The 15,723-nt window shown below is 56.9% G+C and overlaps 3 protein-coding genes and 1 long non-coding RNA gene across 9 annotated transcripts; 2 read left to right on the top strand and 2 right to left on the bottom strand.

The window, feature by feature from the left end:
* The first annotated feature begins 119 nt into the window (after window positions 1-119).
* Window positions 120-5,961, top strand: C20H22orf15 (chromosome 20 C22orf15 homolog). 3 transcript variants are annotated; one of them, XM_014253718.2, is made up of 6 exons: window positions 120-347; window positions 3,104-3,288; window positions 4,324-4,410; window positions 4,670-4,795; window positions 5,088-5,162; window positions 5,564-5,961. In XM_014253718.2, exons 3-6 carry the CDS (start codon window positions 4,338-4,340, stop codon window positions 5,716-5,718), a joined length of 429 nt encoding a protein of 142 aa, XP_014109193.2. In that variant the 5' UTR covers window positions 120-347; window positions 3,104-3,288; window positions 4,324-4,337; the 3' UTR covers window positions 5,719-5,961. The 3 variants fall into 3 exon arrangements, with proteins under 3 accessions (XP_014109193.2, XP_087921254.1, XP_087921253.1); XM_088065128.1 differs by having other exon boundaries at window positions 5,546-5,961; XM_088065127.1 differs by having other exon boundaries at window positions 5,088-5,676.
* On the bottom strand, window positions 316-7,050 carry VPREB3 (V-set pre-B cell surrogate light chain 3). 3 transcript variants are annotated; one of them, XM_014253717.2, is made up of 4 exons: window positions 5,968-7,050; window positions 4,756-4,854; window positions 1,221-1,356; window positions 316-975 (listed from the first exon to the last, which is right to left on the bottom strand). In XM_014253717.2, the coding sequence occupies exons 1-4, from the start codon at window positions 6,043-6,045 to the stop codon at window positions 647-649; spliced, it is 642 nt and encodes a 213-aa protein (XP_014109192.1). In that variant the 5' UTR covers window positions 6,046-7,050; the 3' UTR covers window positions 316-646. The 3 variants fall into 3 exon arrangements, with proteins under 3 accessions (XP_014109192.1, XP_087921252.1, XP_005524551.2); XM_088065126.1 differs by having other exon boundaries at window positions 4,756-4,849; window positions 5,968-5,984; XM_005524494.3 differs by lacking the exon at window positions 4,756-4,854.
* Window positions 7,051-7,087: 37 nt separating this feature from the next.
* CHCHD10 (coiled-coil-helix-coiled-coil-helix domain containing 10) lies at window positions 7,088-8,419 on the bottom strand. The gene is made up of 4 exons (XM_088065129.1): window positions 8,364-8,419; window positions 8,105-8,288; window positions 7,758-7,902; window positions 7,088-7,342 (listed from the first exon to the last, which is right to left on the bottom strand). The coding sequence occupies exons 1-4, from the start codon at window positions 8,417-8,419 to the stop codon at window positions 7,323-7,325; spliced, it is 405 nt and encodes a 134-aa protein (XP_087921255.1). The 3' UTR covers window positions 7,088-7,322.
* Window positions 8,420-9,096: 677 nt separating this feature from the next.
* Window positions 9,097-15,087, top strand: LOC148182771 (uncharacterized). Of its 2 annotated transcripts, none has more exons than XR_015774296.1 (3): window positions 9,097-10,533; window positions 11,772-11,856; window positions 12,847-15,087. It is a non-coding gene; the product is annotated as an uncharacterized LOC148182771 (long non-coding RNA). The 2 variants fall into 2 exon arrangements; XR_015774297.1 differs by having other exon boundaries at window positions 12,808-15,087.
* The last annotated feature ends 636 nt before the right edge of the window (window positions 15,088-15,723 follow it).

Genomic DNA, 15,723 nt, shown 5'->3' with positions numbered 1-15,723 from the left:
GGCGCCCGCCGTTGGGTCCCGGCGCCCGCCGCCGCCGGGCGCGCCGAGCTGAGCATGCGCAGTGCGGCCAGCGCGGCCTTTCCCCGAATTGTGTGGGAATTTTGTGGGTAAATCCTTCATCCTCCTGTGTGAAAATGTCCCCACAGCGTCCCCACAGCATCCCCACGTCTGCCCGCGGGGGGACGCGTGTCCCTGTCCCCTCAGGAGCTGTGCGGGCGGAGCGGGCAGGGGCGCAGCGGCTGCTCCAGGTGGCTGAGGGCTCGGCCCGGCCCAGAGACCCCTCCTGGCCAGAGACACACGACACGAGCCCGGGGATGAGGATTGACTTTTATTATCTTTATTACCAGGTGAGCCAAACTCTGCGGAAGCCCCAGCCAGGTCGAGCCTCGTGCTGGAAGAGCCCAGGGAAGCCAGGCCACAGCCGAGCCCTCCATCTTCCCGTGTGGGGCTGTCTAATGCCCCATGGACATTGGGGACATTGGGGACAAAGAGGAGGTTCCTGCACTTCCCAGCACGAGGCAGCGCTGCCGGGCCTGCTCAAGCGTGCAAAGATGGATTTTTCCCACCCCTGCCAGGGCTGCTGCTCTCCCTGCTGAGAGCACGTCAGGGCCGCCAAGGAAAGCGCGGAAAGCTTTAGTTCCCGTCTCTAGAGCCATTTGAAGGCAGGGGACAGGGAGCAGTAGTAGGTGCCGTTGTCGTCCTGGCAGGCGGAGGCGATGGAGAGGATGCAGGCATTGCTGGCGAGGTCTTTGGTGGCCGAGAAGCGGTCGGGAGTCTTGGCAGGCTTGTGCTTGTCTCGCTCGGAGTTGTAATAGAGCAGATACCTGAGGGAGTGCCCCGGGCGCTGCTGGTACCAGGAGATGCCGAACTGGCTGATGTTGTACTGGGGGCTCAGGGTGCAGGAGAGCCGAGCTGTCTGCCCGGGCAGCACGAACACGGAGTGCGGCTGTGTCAGCACGGGCTGAGCCCTGGAAACTGCACGCACCAAGGCCGCAGTCAGTGATGGGCTGAGCCGTGTCCCCCATCACCCTCACCCCAAAGTGTCCCTCAGCTCCCTCGAGGCAACGCCGTTATCCAAGCGCCAGCTTGCTCATCGCATCGCATCACACATCCCCGGAGCAACACACCCTGCTCACACCAGCCTCCCCTTGGCCAGCCCAGGCCTGCCCACCAGCCTGCAGTGCCCCCAGGCAGCGCTGGCTCGCCCACAGCAGCCTTACCCGTGCCCAGCATCCCCAGCAGGAGCAGGACGGTGAAGCCCAGGGCCATGGCAGGAGGCAGAGGAAGGGAGGCTGTTTCAGAGAGGGTCTGGGGTGCTGCACAAGGCAGGTTGCTGTGCCACGGCACCGGCGGGACCTATGTAAATGACACAGGGGGCTCAGGGACTCAGCTCTCCAGGGCTGCTCGCTCTGCTGCAGCTGGGCTTCAGGGAGGGCGGGGAGAGCCACCCACCTTCACCCCAGCCCATTTCCTTCAGCTGCACCAACACACCCACAGCCCACCCCACCACCCCATGCCCTGGGCACTGGGGTGGCATCGCTGACCATCTCTCTTCACTGGTGGGAGGAGCAGAGAGGTTTCCCTGGGGGCTCACACTCAGGCCCTCTGCTGCCAGGCTTGCAGGAAGCCAGGAGCCCGAGCCACACCACGCACCAAGTGTGTGCCGGCCCCCCCGGGAGAGGCAGCGGGCTGTGGCCACCAGGGAGAGCAGAAGATGGGAGGCAGCTGCCCCATCACAGAAACAACATACGGGAAGTTGCTGCTCCCTTCATGCAGCTCCATCACTGTGGCAGGAATGATTTGGGTCTCAGGTCAGGGTCAGGGTCTCAGCTGCCTCTCCACTAGGGCCACCTCAGGAGCAGCAGGCACGGTGGGTGGCTGCTGGGGCCATCAGGCAGGTGGTGTGTCCCCAGGGGGCCGGGGCAGAGGTGGCTGCAGCACAGCTGGTGCCTGGTGCGGAAGGACAGCAGACCGTTACAGCCAACAGCCACCAGCTCAGCGGGCGTCAAGCCCCTCCTGTCTGTGACACCTGTCACGGGGCCCAGGGACACTGTGCCACACGGCCACCAGCCCAGGCTGTCCTCAGCACTGAGGGCAGCAGGCACTTCTCATGTGCCAGGGCTGCTGGCTGCCTCCTGCCCTCCACAGACAGGCCCAGCCCCTGCCAGTGCCACCTCGTCACCATGCGGGGACAGCCACTCCCTCCCCTCTGCAGCAGCCACAGAGGCCCCAAGCCAAAGCCATTTGCCCCTGCAGGTATCAGCAGTTTGTGTTTCCTGCAGCCAGGCCCCTGAGCTCTGGCAGGTAGGAGCACACTGCAGGTACAGCTCCAGCTGTTGCCCACCAGCACTCCCCAAATTCTGCAGAGTGGTGGCAAGATGAACACGAGTCTCCCTGCACAGGTCCTGGGGGAGGAGTGTCACACACACACACACACCTTGTCCCAGGCTCTGAGCAGGTCAAGCCCATGGATTAGATTGACTGTGAAATGAAACCTGGCAAGATGGAGGGAAATCACCTCCTCATGCAAAGAGAGGCATTCCAGAGAAAGGGAATTCGTCCTCAGAGCAGAGAGCACTGGATAATGCAGCACATCAGTGTTGTTACTGGTTCCCACCATTCCAGCCCTCCCCATCAGCTGAGCAGCACAGGGACATGATTTTATCCATGTTTCCTACAGGAAAAGGGGATGATGCTCCAGGGCCCTGCCCTGCAGGAGCACTTGCACAGAAACATTTGGGCACCAAATGGAAGATGCAGCTGGCACAGGACCGTGTACACCATGGGGCTGCAAAGCCCCACTGCTCCAGAGTAGGACCAGCACAGGCAGGGTCCTCAGGGAGGTTTTTCCAGTGGCATCCAGTCATGTCACAGGAGGCCAGGCTGCCCTTGCAGCAATGCTGGGCTCAGGAGCAGGGTGAGCAGATGTGGTACCACCACAGCCCAGATCAGCTGCAGGACAAATGGAGGTGGGGGCAGGAAACACCACGAGACCTCAAAAAGTCCGAAATTCAAAGCATCTGGGAGCACACGGAGCAGGCTTCCCAATAGGCTGTTGTTTGGCTCTCAGCCCTCGCTCTACATCCCCCCTCTCCCCCCGCAGGAGGCTGGAGAACCTGCAGGGGCCATTCACTGTTGCTGGGCGATACTGAAACCACAACAGCGTCAGAGGGAAATGAGCCCTGCGTGTCCCGGGCTCTCCAGCAGCTCCCAGCGCTGCCTGCAGGACGGGACCCACAGCCCTGCAGGGGCACGGCAGCACCACGTTCGCCACAGTGAGATTCGGAGGTAGGTGGGGAAAGGCCCGGCCCTGTCCCAGCCCTGCGGCCACCCTCGTCACCCCCAGGGGCAGGGAGGGACACAGCACCTGGTGCACAGCAATGCCCAGGGCTTAGGGACAGGCAGGAGAGCTCTGCCAGGGTGCAGCAGCATCCTGCACCTCACCTGCTTTTAAAAAAGGGAGATCTATTATCCCTGCACTCCAAATCATGGAGGAAAACCACTCCAGCAGAGCTGAGTTCATCACAGGAGGTGAGGATGAGTTCCCAGCCTGGCAACTCTGGGAAATCACCGGAGGGGGCCCTGCTTATCTAGACACAACCAGAAGAGCCATGGGGCACAAGTGCCAGCTGCCAGCAAAGCTCCTCTGTCCTGGGCTGTGTGGGAAGGGTTCCCTGACTCAAATCCCAGCTCTCAGTTTCAGAGAGCAGGTATTTGTGGGAAGGAATGAGCAGCCCCTATCCTGACCTCACCCAGCTGGCTGAAAGCCTTGGCCTGTCCCCAGACACTCGTGGCTGAAGCCATCAGATGCACAGGGTTCCAAGCCTTTGCTCCCTGTGCTATTTGAATTGGATCCCCAGCTCTGACTACTGACGTGTGTCAGCCCTGGGGGATTTCTCAATTATGACAAACTCGGTCAGAGTTCATGGCCAAAATATCCTCAGGTGACTCAGCCTCTGTCTCCGGCTCTTTCACCTTGTGACTGGGACCAGCTTGTAGAAGGGGACTGGCAAGGACCAGGGCTCACTGCTTTTTGCTACTCATGCTTGATGAGACAAAATTGAAGGACAGAGACACTTCATCAATCAAAACCATTTTCCCCAAATCAAAGCTCTCATCTTCTCCCCTTGACCTGGGGCACTCTCAGCACCTGTAGCTGTAATACAGCTGCTCAAAGCCCTGCTGATGCCACACAGGGATCCTGTCTTTGCTGGCCTGGCCACAGTGGGCACCTCTCAGCCACCTGCTGTGCCTCCTGCCATGCCCATGTGGTCCCTGGGTTTGGGGTGACCACACTCCAATCTCAGGTCTCATTCATTGCAGCCAACTGCCAAGAGATGGTGAACCTGCTCTGCTGCGTCCAGACCCTCACAGGCCACCTCAAGTGGAAGTGTCAGTGCAGGCCTGAAGGTACGAGTGCTCTGGGCTGTGGTCACAAAGGGACTGCCACTCACTCAGAGGAACAGCAGAGGGTAACAAATGGGTCACGTGGGAGTAGTCACAGGACATCCCAAAACACAGGGAAAGGGACAGCAAACCTCCCACACCCCCCACATCTCAACATTCTGTTCAAATGTAACTTGCCACGGAAAACGCCTCTAAACGCAACAGGCTCATGTTGGCCACACAGGGGCACCCTGAGCTTCCTTCACCACGTTTCTCCCTCCAGACTGCATCGATCTTGTGGACGAAAAGGGCACCCTGATGAACCTGAGCAAAGTGGAAGATCCTGCATCTGAATATGCCAGTAAATACCTGCAGGGAAGGCAGCGCTACATCCTCATCAGAGTTGTCCGTAGGTTCCTTGTCCAGACAGCACAGCTGAGCCTCAGGAAGCCACAGGAAGGGTCTGCTCTGGGGGGAGGTTTGGGAGGGCTCTGTTCAGCAATCACTTGGACACAGCACAGAAGCTCCAAGGAGACAGAAACAAGCTTGGATGAAGATCTAGAGCTGAGCCTTTGTTTGCCCAAGGGCTGCTCCAGGGGAGAAGGCAGAACCTTTTTCCTGGGCAGAACCACATGCCCCAGCTACAAGCCTTCAGTTTACAGCCAAGAGAGACTAATCTATTTCTCCTGTTTTGCTGGCAGGAGAAAAGAACTCTGAAGCCACCTGCTATGAATCCTTGCTAGAGGACCTGGGGAAACACTACCCTGACCTACCAGGTAAGAGCCAGGCACCCACCTCACCTCCACAGAAGAGTCAGAGGTGCAGGCATGACTTCTGTTCCCAGCTCAGTCCTCAAACAGCACAGTGGGACTCTCCTCTTGATGCCCCTGTGCTACTTCAGGGCTCTCATGGCACCAAGGGAGGGGACAAGCAGGGCTGGTGTGCAGGATCCTCTCCTAGTTAAGAGTGACACCCCACACCAGGCAGAGCCTACCCAGCTTGTCCCCCTGACAAAGGGGCTCATCTCCTTGGAACAAGGAGGGAAGGACATCAGGAGAAACTGGGAAACCCTCAGGTGTCTCTCCCAGGCTGTAGTCTCACAGGTTGGTAGCGCCTTGCTCAGCATGTGATGGGCAGCTGACAAACACAACTCTGGAAGGGCTTGGTCACTCCACAGATCGGCTGCAGCAGCTCTCAGGAAAGACCCAGAGGACAGATCAGAGGAAGAAGGGCTCCTTGCAGAGGGTTCAGCCCCACACCAGCACCCGAGCCAGGAACAGGACCACCTTACAGAGCAAGAGGAACTTGGAACCCAAGAACACCCCTAAATGAGGAACTGGTCACACGGGCAGCACAGCCTCCACCAGGGCCCAAACACCTGCCCAGGTGTTTAGTCCTAGCACAGCAGGAGTCCCCTGCTGCTGAGCCCCTCTTCCTGGAATCCCCTGCCCTTCCCAGAGCTTCACACTACCACATCCCAAGCTGCACCCTGACAAACCAGGCACAGGTACCATCCTCCTGCTTCAAGGGGCCCATGTTCCCATGGCACTCCCCAGGGACAAGAACCTCCTTTCCACCCACCTGCACTTGTATCACTGGATGGGTCTGCTTCCCACTGCAGCACTCCAGAGTGGCCCTGCAGGGACTGTCCACAGCCATCACCAGGAAAAGCTGCTCCAGAGACAGCCAGGCCCCTCAGGTGCAGAAGCAGCACTTTGCCAAGCTGGGTCAAAGACAGAGCACACCTGCTGCTTCTCCACCCAGAGCAACACAGCACCAGTCTAAAAGACTTATTTCTTAAAGGGAGTTAAACAACTTTGGAGTGGTTCCTCCCTGCTCACACAGGACAGCTCAGCACATGGAACACTTGAGCTTTTAATCTCTGGCATTTACTTTTCCTCTTGGCTGTCACTAAGAACACAAAACACCCCTAATAAGGCCAGGCACAGCTCAGGACATCTCTACCAAGAACTTAAATCTGTGACACTCAGAAGGAGATCAGCCTCCAGTATCTGCCACCAGCATTTACCATCTAGACCTGGATTTCCTCAGAGAATCTCAGAGGCGCTGAGAATTTGTCCTTTATTCAACAGTCCCAGATCAAAAGGTTAAGACTCACTCTGCCATGAAAAATGCATCAGTTAAGCATCTGAAAGTGTCCTGGTTTCACTGCTGTGCCACTAAACTCCAGCTGAAAACTCAGAGTTCCCTCTTAATGCCAACATAAGGAACAGGGTGTCCTGATGGAGGGCAGTCCATGGGCAGCAATCACGAGGCTGTGTAAGAGGAAAGAGCTCTCAACTCCACCTGATGCCAGTGACCTTGAGAGCATTGCATAACCTACTAAAGCTTTAAAGTCAGATCAGCCAACTGTACCCAAGTCCCACAGCCAGACAGGTGACACTCTCTTAGCTCTGAGGTCAGGACAGGTATTCAGGGAAGAGGATATCTATAGAAAAGTAACTTGTCACTGAAAATACTGTGGGACACTTGTTGGCTTACCTCTCTGCAGCTTCTCCTATGCCTGGAGGGCAGCCAATGTCTGCATCTCCTTCTGCCAAGTCATGCAGGCACAGTCCTTGCTAGGCTGCACCCCCTGCTCACAGGAAATACACACTTGCCTTGTCCTTTGGCTGATAATGTTAATGTTTTGGTAGCTTAATTTTAGTTTGAGAATTAAATAAAGAACATGCACAAGTGATAGGTCCAAATAAATTCTTTTATTTCTCTGTAATAAATACAGCACTATCTGAATACTAAAGACCCTTCGGTCCAATCATTCCTTTCCTTCCCTACTAGCTCAGAAGTGAATTACCACTAGAATACTCCTGTCTGGTCAGTCTGCTTCCTCCAGCTCATTCCCTGTCTGTCCTTCCACCCCTGTGGATAGCAGGGCTCTACACCATGATCCTCTTCCCTACGAGGGGTTGAATTCTTCACAGGAGAGAAGAAACACCTACAGGGAAGAAACAGAAGTTCAGCATTAGGTACCTGTTCCAGCAGCTGGAGTTAAAAGCTCTCTCGCCCAATGTAGCCAGACCATGACCTAACTACTGACAACAGCTTGTACCAAATGCAGCAGGAATTAGAGAATCAGCCAGGAGAAGCAGCAAGCTTCCAGTGGCAGCAAGAGTGGGCCCTCTAAAAGGTACCTACAGCCTTCCCAACCTTCACAGAGACATGGTCAAAATCATTTCTCCTCCCCTTTCCAGCTACTCCTTTCCTGCTTCAGGACATGGAAAAGACACAACTGCTTCCTACCTAAAGCCCTAAAGGACACTATATCCCCAAAAGATCGCTCTGCAACCTTCAAACCCGCTGAGGTGTTCGGCTGGCAGCAGTTCCCTGCTGCAGGGACAGGGCACACTCACCATTGCTGTACTTGCACTGCTTCAGAGCCTCGTTGAAGCCCTCGCACAAGGTCAGGTCTCTCTGGTTAGTAGCGCATTCCAGGAACTGCTTCATCTCATAGTGGCAGGGTCCGTACGGCGACTGCTGCATCACGGGCCGGGGCTCCTGCGGCCACGGGCTCCGTCAGGGCGGCCCGGGGGCAGCGGCGCCTCCTCCAGGCGCGCTCCCGTCCCCCTGAGCGGGTGGCGGCTGCCCGTCCGTCCGTCCTTCCCTCCCTGCCCGCACGGCCCCGCTCCCCTCTCCCGCCGCCCCACGGCCGCAGCCCCGCCAAGGGCAGCCCAAGGGCACAGCCCGGCTCCGCTCGCACCTGGGCGGGCGCCGCCGCCTTGGCCGGCTCGGAGGAGCCGCCGCTGAAGACGCCGGTGATGGCGCTGCCCACGACGTGTCCCACGGCGGAACCCACGGCCACGCCGCCCGCCGTGCTCGCCATCTGCGCCATCAGCCCGGGCTGCGCCGGCTGCGCCGCGGGCGCCGGGGCCGCTGGGGCCGGGCTGCGGAGAGAAGGGAGTCAGGGGGGGCGGCTCAGGGCGGCGTGCCCCGGTGCCCACCGAGCCGAGTGCCGGTACCTGGCGTGCGCGGGCGGCGCCGCGGGCCGGGACACGCTCCTGCTGCCGCGCGCCATGGCTGTGTGGGCCGCCCCCCCCGCGCGCCGCCTTTAGCCGGCACGCGCCGCCACGTGACCCAGCGCGCGCGTGCAAACGCCAGGCCCCGCCCCCTGGGGGAGGCGCGGCTCCCGTGGGGCGCATGCGCACAGAGCGCAGGTGGGGGACCCGCCACCGGCCGCCCGCCCCCGGCAGAGGGCGCGAGAGGCCCGTGCGGCCACCGGAGCGGGAATCGATCACGGGACCGATCACCGGGACACCGGGACACCGGGACTCACAGACACCGGGACACCGGGACACCGGGACACCGGGACTCACAGACACCGAGACACCGGGACTCACAGACACCGAGACACCGAGACACCGGGACACCGGGACTCACAGACACCGAGACACCGGGACACCGGGACACCGGGACTCACAGACACCGAGACACCGGGACACCGGGACACCGGGACACCGGGACTCACAGACACCGAGACACCGGGACTCACAGACACCGAGACACCGGGATACCGGGACACCGGGACTCACAGACACCGGGACACCGAGAGTCACAGACACCGGGACACCGGGACTCACAGACACCGGGACACCGGGACACCGGGACTCACAGACACCGGGACACCGGGACACCGGGACTCACAGACACCGGGACACCGGGACTCACAGACACCGGGACACCGGGACTCACAGACACCGGGACACCGGGACTCACAGACACCGGGACACCGAGAGTCACAGACCCCGGGACACCGAGGCTCACAGTGAGCGGGGGCAGGCGTTCCCCCTGCACTGCCGAGGCCACAGTAACCCGTGTCCCCGGTAGCTGTCCTGTCCCCAGGGCTCCTGAGCACCCCAGGCGGTGACTGCAGCGCTGGCCCGGCTGGCCCGTGCCGCGGCCGGACAGCCCTTTCGGTGAAGAAGTTTTCTCTAAAGTCCAATCCAGCATTCCCTGGCACAGCTTGAGGCCGTTTCCTTTCGTGCTGGCCCTTGGCAGCTGCGGGAGCAGAGCGGTCCCGCTGTGGAGCGCAGGGCACGGCAGCTCCCGGGGACAGAGCGGCTGAGGGGGCCGAGCTGGGAAGGGCCGGCTGTGGGGCAGGCCGGGAGAGCGGGAAGGGACCGCGGCCTCTATCGCATGGCAGGCGGGGTGGAGGGGAGAGAGGTGGATAATGAGGGGCTGGCAGAGGGAAAAGCAGCACTCCGCAGCTGGGGCAGGCAGACGAGGCTGCCAGGGAGGAGGGAACAGAGGAATGATGTGGTCTAAGCCATCGACCAGCACAACAATTTTTGCAGCAGACCTCTGGATACAAACCAGGAGATCAAGGAATGCTGTGGAAGGTGTGGACATTGTTGGGCAGTAGGAATCCATGAAAAGATGATGATGAACCCTCAAATCATGAAGAGACAGGCTGGACGACGCCAGTTTTACCTCCAAACCAATTTCCTGACAATCATCTCTTCCCTGGCAGCCCTGCTCGTCTCCGGGGCCTCTGTGGGTCCATGTCTCCTCAGTGTCTCCCTGGAATTGGCCTTGTTGCCACCTCCATCTCTGGACGTTCCTTATGCCCAATGAAGAGAAATTTCCAAAACTGAGAAGGGTCAAGAAGATGTACAGGAAAAAAAAAAAAATCCCAGCTATATCATGTCTCTAGGGCTGCGTTTGTACATTCAGCACGTTATGAAAAGCAGCTCTTTGGGCTGGTTCATTGACTGGCAGGAATTAGAGAGCTAAGTCACTGCAGGGCTGGCAATTAGCTGCTGCACAAGTGTTTTTGTAGAGTCAAATTTCCAGCGAGGGGAAGAGAAAAGCGTTTGTAAAGCAAGCCACCCCTCGGTGCAGGAGCCGGGCAGGGGGAGCTGCAGCTCCTGCACTCCTGAGCAAAGAGAAGAATTGTTCCTCAAACAAACACTGGTGAGGGGCAACACTCCCAAATCCTTCCTCCCGCAGCGCCGGGGAGTTCTCCTGCCCTGGGAGCTGTGCAGTGCTGCTTTCAGCTGGAGCAGCAGCATTTTACATCCAGCCTTTCCCTGCCTGTCTTTTCCCACTGACTGGCAGAGCAGCTGGAAGAGCAGAGGAATGTCACTGGAAAGCCCCTGCCCCAGCAGCACCTGCACTTCTTCCTTTCCCCAGGTGTGTGTCCTGGAGAAGTGTGGCTCCCTTCCTTGAAGGAAAGAAGTGTGGCCCTGTCCAACGAGCCATGAGAGCAAACAGAGGTATTAGAGACAGGAGAGAGAAATGGTGACACGAGGGTGACCTCGGGGAGCTGTGAGGAAACTCAGCTCTGCCAGCTCGAGCCATCAGGGTGTGGGGCTGAGGCTCCTCTCCCTGCCTGGCTGTTCCTGGCTGTAGGAAGAGGCTCAGTATGTGCTGGAGGGAGGAGAGGACAGACTTGCAGGGGGCACAGGGAATGCCAGAGCTCCAGCCGTAAGAAATCAAGATTCATTAGTTCCACTAGGCGCAGAACAACTTGCTGGAGGAGCCCGGGCTTCAAGCTGAGCGCATCCCTCAGCTGCGTCTGGGGACCCTTTCATTTGGTTAATTAGACACAAAGTTTTTCTGTGCAGTGGGAGGCCGAGTATGTGCTGAGGAGCATTTACTAATGAGATAATTTATTGTGGCTGTCTGGGAAGCTGAGTGTACACAGCTCCTCCCGTGCACACACCGCCCACCCCAAACCCTCCGCTCCCAGCTGGAGAGGCCTCGGCACCGGAGGTGGAATTACGGTGTCAGGTCTCCCTGTGAGAGCCCTGCCCAGGAGCCATCCTCCCACAGGGGGCTTCTGCAGGAGGGCCTCACCTACATCTGAATATCCTTGCAACAATTTTCACTCTTTGACTGGCCAAACTTCCTAATTCCGCTATTTTTCACACTAAATTTGATCTGTGATTCAATGAAGTGACTTCATTTTGCCTCTTTCTTTTCCCCTGCTCCAGGTCTCTCCTTACACAGTTCAAGTGTTAGGGCTTGCCTACACTTGAAGGTTGACTCTGGCTTTAGGGACATATAAATCTGAAAAGATAAGAACTAATTCTTGAATAGCTCTGGGGGGATTTACTCAAAATCAGTAATTTCTGAATAACTTGGTGCCCTGGCTGGCCAGTTCATCCTCCAGGTAAGGGCTGATTTCAGTCCCCAAGTTCACACAGAGCACTCAGGTCAGAAGGAAATGTGCAAGAACTACCTTTTTATCCCATACAGTTTTTAGGAAGCAGAGTTGCAGCCAACTAAATAATAATAATAATAGTAGTAGTAGTAGTAGTAATAGAAGCAGGCAAGTTGCTACCACTTAACAGAATTCAAAGGCAGGTCTGTGTTTTTTCAACTTTCTCTCCATTGCTCTAAAAGGAACTTACAACCTCCCCCTCCAGGGTCTGCCTCGCTGAAATCCTCACGCTGTCACAGCTGAAATGTGGCTACAAAGAGCTGCAGGAATTCCCCAAGGTTGTTTCACAGGTAAGGAATGCAACACCGGCCTCCCGGCGTCTCCTGCCTGTCTGCCCCTGCCGCGGGCACAGCGCTGGCCGCGCCTGTGGCTGCACTCGCAGGGCTCTGCTCGGGGGACAGTGACACCCCCGGCTCCTGCAGAAGCCACCCCTGGCTGCGGGCACGTCCTGCCCGGTCCCCGCCGGGATCGGTGCACACCGGGCGTGCAGCCGGAGCCTCAGCAGCTGCAGGTTTGTGCTTGGAGAGCCCTAATTAGTGCGTGCAGGGGCAGATCTGGGCAGTGCTCTGGGTGTACCTGAAGTTATTTAGGTGAGCAGCAAATTGCACAGGATGATTGCTCGGGGATCTGGGCAAACTATTCAAAGCAGAAGAAAGCGTCTGATGGATTCGCCAGTATTTTTGTTTGTGGACAATCCCCCAAAAAGAAGCAAACCCTCCAGTTCTTACCAATGTGTTTGCTGCTCAAAATTACTCCATGAATCATTTGTGACTGAGTGCATGCAATCAGCGGTTTCTCATGTCCTCCTTTTATTTTGTTGTTTGAGCTCTAGCTAGTCCTAATTTGCTTGTGCCAAGTGGCTGATTTCAGTCCCCAAGTTCACACAGAGCACTCAAATCAGAAGGAAATATTCAAGAACTACCTTTTTATCCCATACACCTTTTTAGGAAGCAGAGTTGCAGCCAACTAAATAACAGTAATAATAATAATAATAATAATAATAGTAGTAGTAGTAGAAGCAGGCAAGTTGCTACCACTAAACAGAATTCACAGACTTTTCATGAGCAACTGGCACATTTGCCCCAGGCCTGCCTCACCACTGCTCCCCAAGGGATAAAATAGCAGTGTCACAGGCAGGTGATGTCCCATGGTGGCACACAACCCTGTCTCACTCTGGGTGCCACTGGAGCACACTCCCCACACAGACATCTTCCTGTATCTGCATCCTTGCTGCTCTTCAGCCGAAATACAGTGCCTGAAACAAAAGGACTGTGCTGCAGGAGTCGGAGAGGAGCAACGGGAGGAAGAGAAGCCCCCAGTGTGTGACTGGAGGAGCTGCAGATGGCCAGACGTGACTGCGAGGGAAGGGAGGCAGCGCTCAGAGCAACGTTTCAGCTTTCAAGTCCCGTGCTCCAGGATCTACATGCCATTTCTTGGATGTGGTTTGCCCCGAGGGCAATCTCAACAGCTGTGAAGTTTCAACAGATGAACAATGTAGTTTTCAATAAATTCCACCAAGCAAAGGAAAGGATTTTAACTCGTTCATGCTAACCCACTTTTGGTCTGAAGGCTCTCCTGGACCCCAATCCATGCACACCATGAGTGTTTCCTGTTTGAGCCCCAGGCACACCTGAGCTACACTGAGAGGCTTTTTCCCCCTCAGAAGAGGCTTCTTTCAGCCATGCCTGTGGGTCCTGGGAGGTGCAGGAACACCCCTGCCTTTACCTGTGCCACTTGAACCCGCTCTGGTGGAGGAAGGTGCCAAATGAGGATGCCCTCAGCTCCTGGTGGGGAAAGGAGAGGAGGTAGAAAGACAATTTTTCAAATCTCCTTGTGGCTACTGCATCTTGGAAGTTCTATTTCCTTTGTAGTCACACATCCAGAAGTGGGGCTTTGCTCTTGGAGTCATGTTCTCATCCCAGCTGAAGGCTGATGCCATTAATTGTAACTGAAAGAGGGGCTTTTGTGTCCCCGAATTCTGCAGTCAGAGAAGTCAAGAAATTACCTCTTCCAAAACCCATCTGGTGTATCCTCAGATCCCAAGGACAATTACTGTGAATTGTACACAGGACATGCAGCAAACCTGAGTCCAGAGGTAAAAGGCCAGCTAAAAAACCAGCACTGGGGTTTTTTGGTGCATGTCTGGGGGTTCTGAGCAATGAGGCTGTGACCTTTGCTGCCTCCCCTGTGGCTGGGATCTGTCAGGCGGTTTCGAAGCAGCGAGCTCACACCCCTTGCAGGAGATAACAGTGCTGAGTGAGCCCTGGAGGGATCTCACACCTGTACAGGCTCCCTGCTTCACCTGTCCATGCTTTACCTTTGCTGTCCAGGCCGATGGGCTCAGGACTGAGCATTTCCTCCTCACCCAAACGTCTGCCCAGAGGCCATTCCCTCCTGCTCCCACACAGCCACTCCCTGGCCAGTCTGCTTCCCCATCCCTCTGCAGACAGACAGACAGACAGCAAACACCTCCAGGAGCTGCCCCGGTGGCTCCCCCCACAGCTCTGGGGGGCACTGATGGAGTTTCACAGTAAGGAAACAACCCAAGCCCAGCTACAGACTCGAGGGTGGGTCTGTGTGTGAGGCAGAGGTGCCCTTGACCTTTAGGAGGCTCTTAGCACCAACCCATGAACAGCGACTGCTTTCAACCAGAGCTTTACAGTGACTGCCTCCCCACCTCTGCCCCTTCCCGAGCCAGGACACAGCTCATAAAGCACCCAGAGAGATCTCGTGAGATGCTGCAGCCTCCACACAACAGTGCACAGACACATTTGGGATCTTTTGTCCCGGCTCTTCAAAATGTTTCATGAGTTTTAGTCATCACATTGCTCTTCCTGTCCTACTGATGCTCCCCAGCCATCAGCTTCCAACAGAAGTTTTTCAGACAGAAACTAAATATCTTTTCCTTCCTGTAAAAGAAGCCAGCAGTATCTCCTTTTCACGTGGAAAGTCAATAACCCTTGCAAATGCACAGGGCAGCCTGGTTGTGCACTCTGAATTCTCATGATTTCTGCTGAAATGCTTTCAGTTGGCATCTCCACCAGAGTGCTGAGCTCTCCGTCCATGGGCTCCTCCTTGGGAAGATTGCAAAGAATCTCCTCTGTAGGAGCAGAAAAATCAGTGGTCTGAGCAAACCCCTCGGCTCCCTGGAGAGGCTGGACACTGTGGATGCTGTGCTGGATTTATTCCCAGCCTTGTGCAAGCTCTCGTGGTGTCTTTTTAGATGGTTCCTCAGAGTCTGCTGTGTGGTCTCTGGGTGCTCCCCTGGATCTGAGGCTTCCACAGGGAGTTTGTGACAATTCAGCCTCAGAGTTCAGCAACTGCAGCCCGAGAGAAAGTGTGAAAACACTTCGGGAACTGATCTCTGACACTGTCCAACCAATTTATCCCAGTGACATTTGCTAGTGGCAATGCAGTGTGTGTCACAGAGCATCCAGGAGTTTGGAATGTCAGGACTTGGCATCGCTGCTGTGCCAAGTTACTGCTGGGAGAGGCACTTTGCATCCCAGAGGGAGCCAGGAGTACGCTCACACCAATAAAAAACACATTTCCGTGGTCTCTCTTCATGGATATCTCCTCTGGCCCAAACCCTCTTGCTCTCCTGTCTTTTTTCCCCCTGGCTCACATCCTTACCGCCTTTACGTGGCTTTATTCAGTCAGAGCTCCGTGTCTGGCTGGTCCTGCTCAGCCAGCAGTGAGCAGCCCATGCGTGCAGCCACCCTGTCCTGGGTGGGGAGATGTGGGGAGCCCTCTCTCCTTCCTGCTGCCCCCCTTGCCAAGCCGGCTGCACATCCCGGGGACACAGGTGAGCACCACCAGGGCACGATGCCAGAGCAATGTGCAGGGGCAGGAAGGTCCCAGCAGCAGCGAGAGGAGCTGGGGGAGTGGGACCCGCTCCAGGGAAGGGAGTTCAGCAGCGTTTGCTGAGGAGGGGGGAGAGAGGGAGCTGAGGGGCTTGGCTGCTCTGAGCAGAAACGTGCGTGAAGAAAAGGCTCGACCCACACCCTGAATTCCACAGCTCGACTCCAGGGACGGGGAGAGGGAGAGAGGACAGGACGGGACATTTCCAGCAGCCCTGCGACTTGTTCATAAAAGCCTCATCTCACCAGCCCTGCCTGCCTCCTCCCCCATCTCCCTCCACAGCTCACGCTGGGTTT

The sequence above is a fragment of the Pseudopodoces humilis genome, chromosome 20 (assembly GCF_049639895.1).
Source record: "Pseudopodoces humilis isolate 2021_Gansu_Grassland_sample_001 chromosome 20, ASM4963989v1, whole genome shotgun sequence".
Classification (NCBI taxonomy): domain Eukaryota; kingdom Metazoa; phylum Chordata; class Aves; order Passeriformes; family Paridae; genus Pseudopodoces; species Pseudopodoces humilis.
This window is presented reverse-complemented; position numbering and strand designations above follow the sequence as displayed.

Coding starts and splice junctions, on each gene's coding strand:
- VPREB3 (XM_014253717.2), bottom strand. CDS start 6,045: ATGGCTGTGGACAGTCCCTGCAGGGCCACTCTGGAGTGCTGCAGTGGG. Junction 4,855..5,967: donor ATCCAGTGATACAAGTGCAG/GTGGGTGGAAAG, acceptor ACCTCCCCCCAG/AGCAGACCCTTCCTGTGGCT. Junction 1,357..4,755: donor TAGCGCTGCCTTCCCTGCAG/GTATTTACTGGC, acceptor TCATTTACATAG/GTCCCGCCGGTGCCGTGGCA.
- CHCHD10 (XM_088065129.1), bottom strand. CDS start 8,419: ATGGCGCGCGGCAGCAGGAGCGTGTCCCGGCCCGCGGCGCCGCCCGCG. Junction 8,289..8,363: donor GCGCCGCCCGCGCACGCCAG/GTACCGGCACTC, acceptor TTCTCTCCGCAG/CCCGGCCCCAGCGGCCCCGG. Junction 7,903..8,104: donor AGGCGGCGGCGCCCGCCCAG/GTGCGAGCGGAG, acceptor CCGTGGCCGCAG/GAGCCCCGGCCCGTGATGCA.
- C20H22orf15 (XM_088065127.1), top strand. CDS start 4,338: ATGGTGAACCTGCTCTGCTGCGTCCAGACCCTCACAGGCCACCTCAAG. Junction 4,411..4,669: donor GTGTCAGTGCAGGCCTGAAG/GTACGAGTGCTC, acceptor TTCTCCCTCCAG/ACTGCATCGATCTTGTGGAC. Junction 4,796..5,087: donor CATCCTCATCAGAGTTGTCC/GTAGGTTCCTTG, acceptor TTTTGCTGGCAG/GAGAAAAGAACTCTGAAGCC.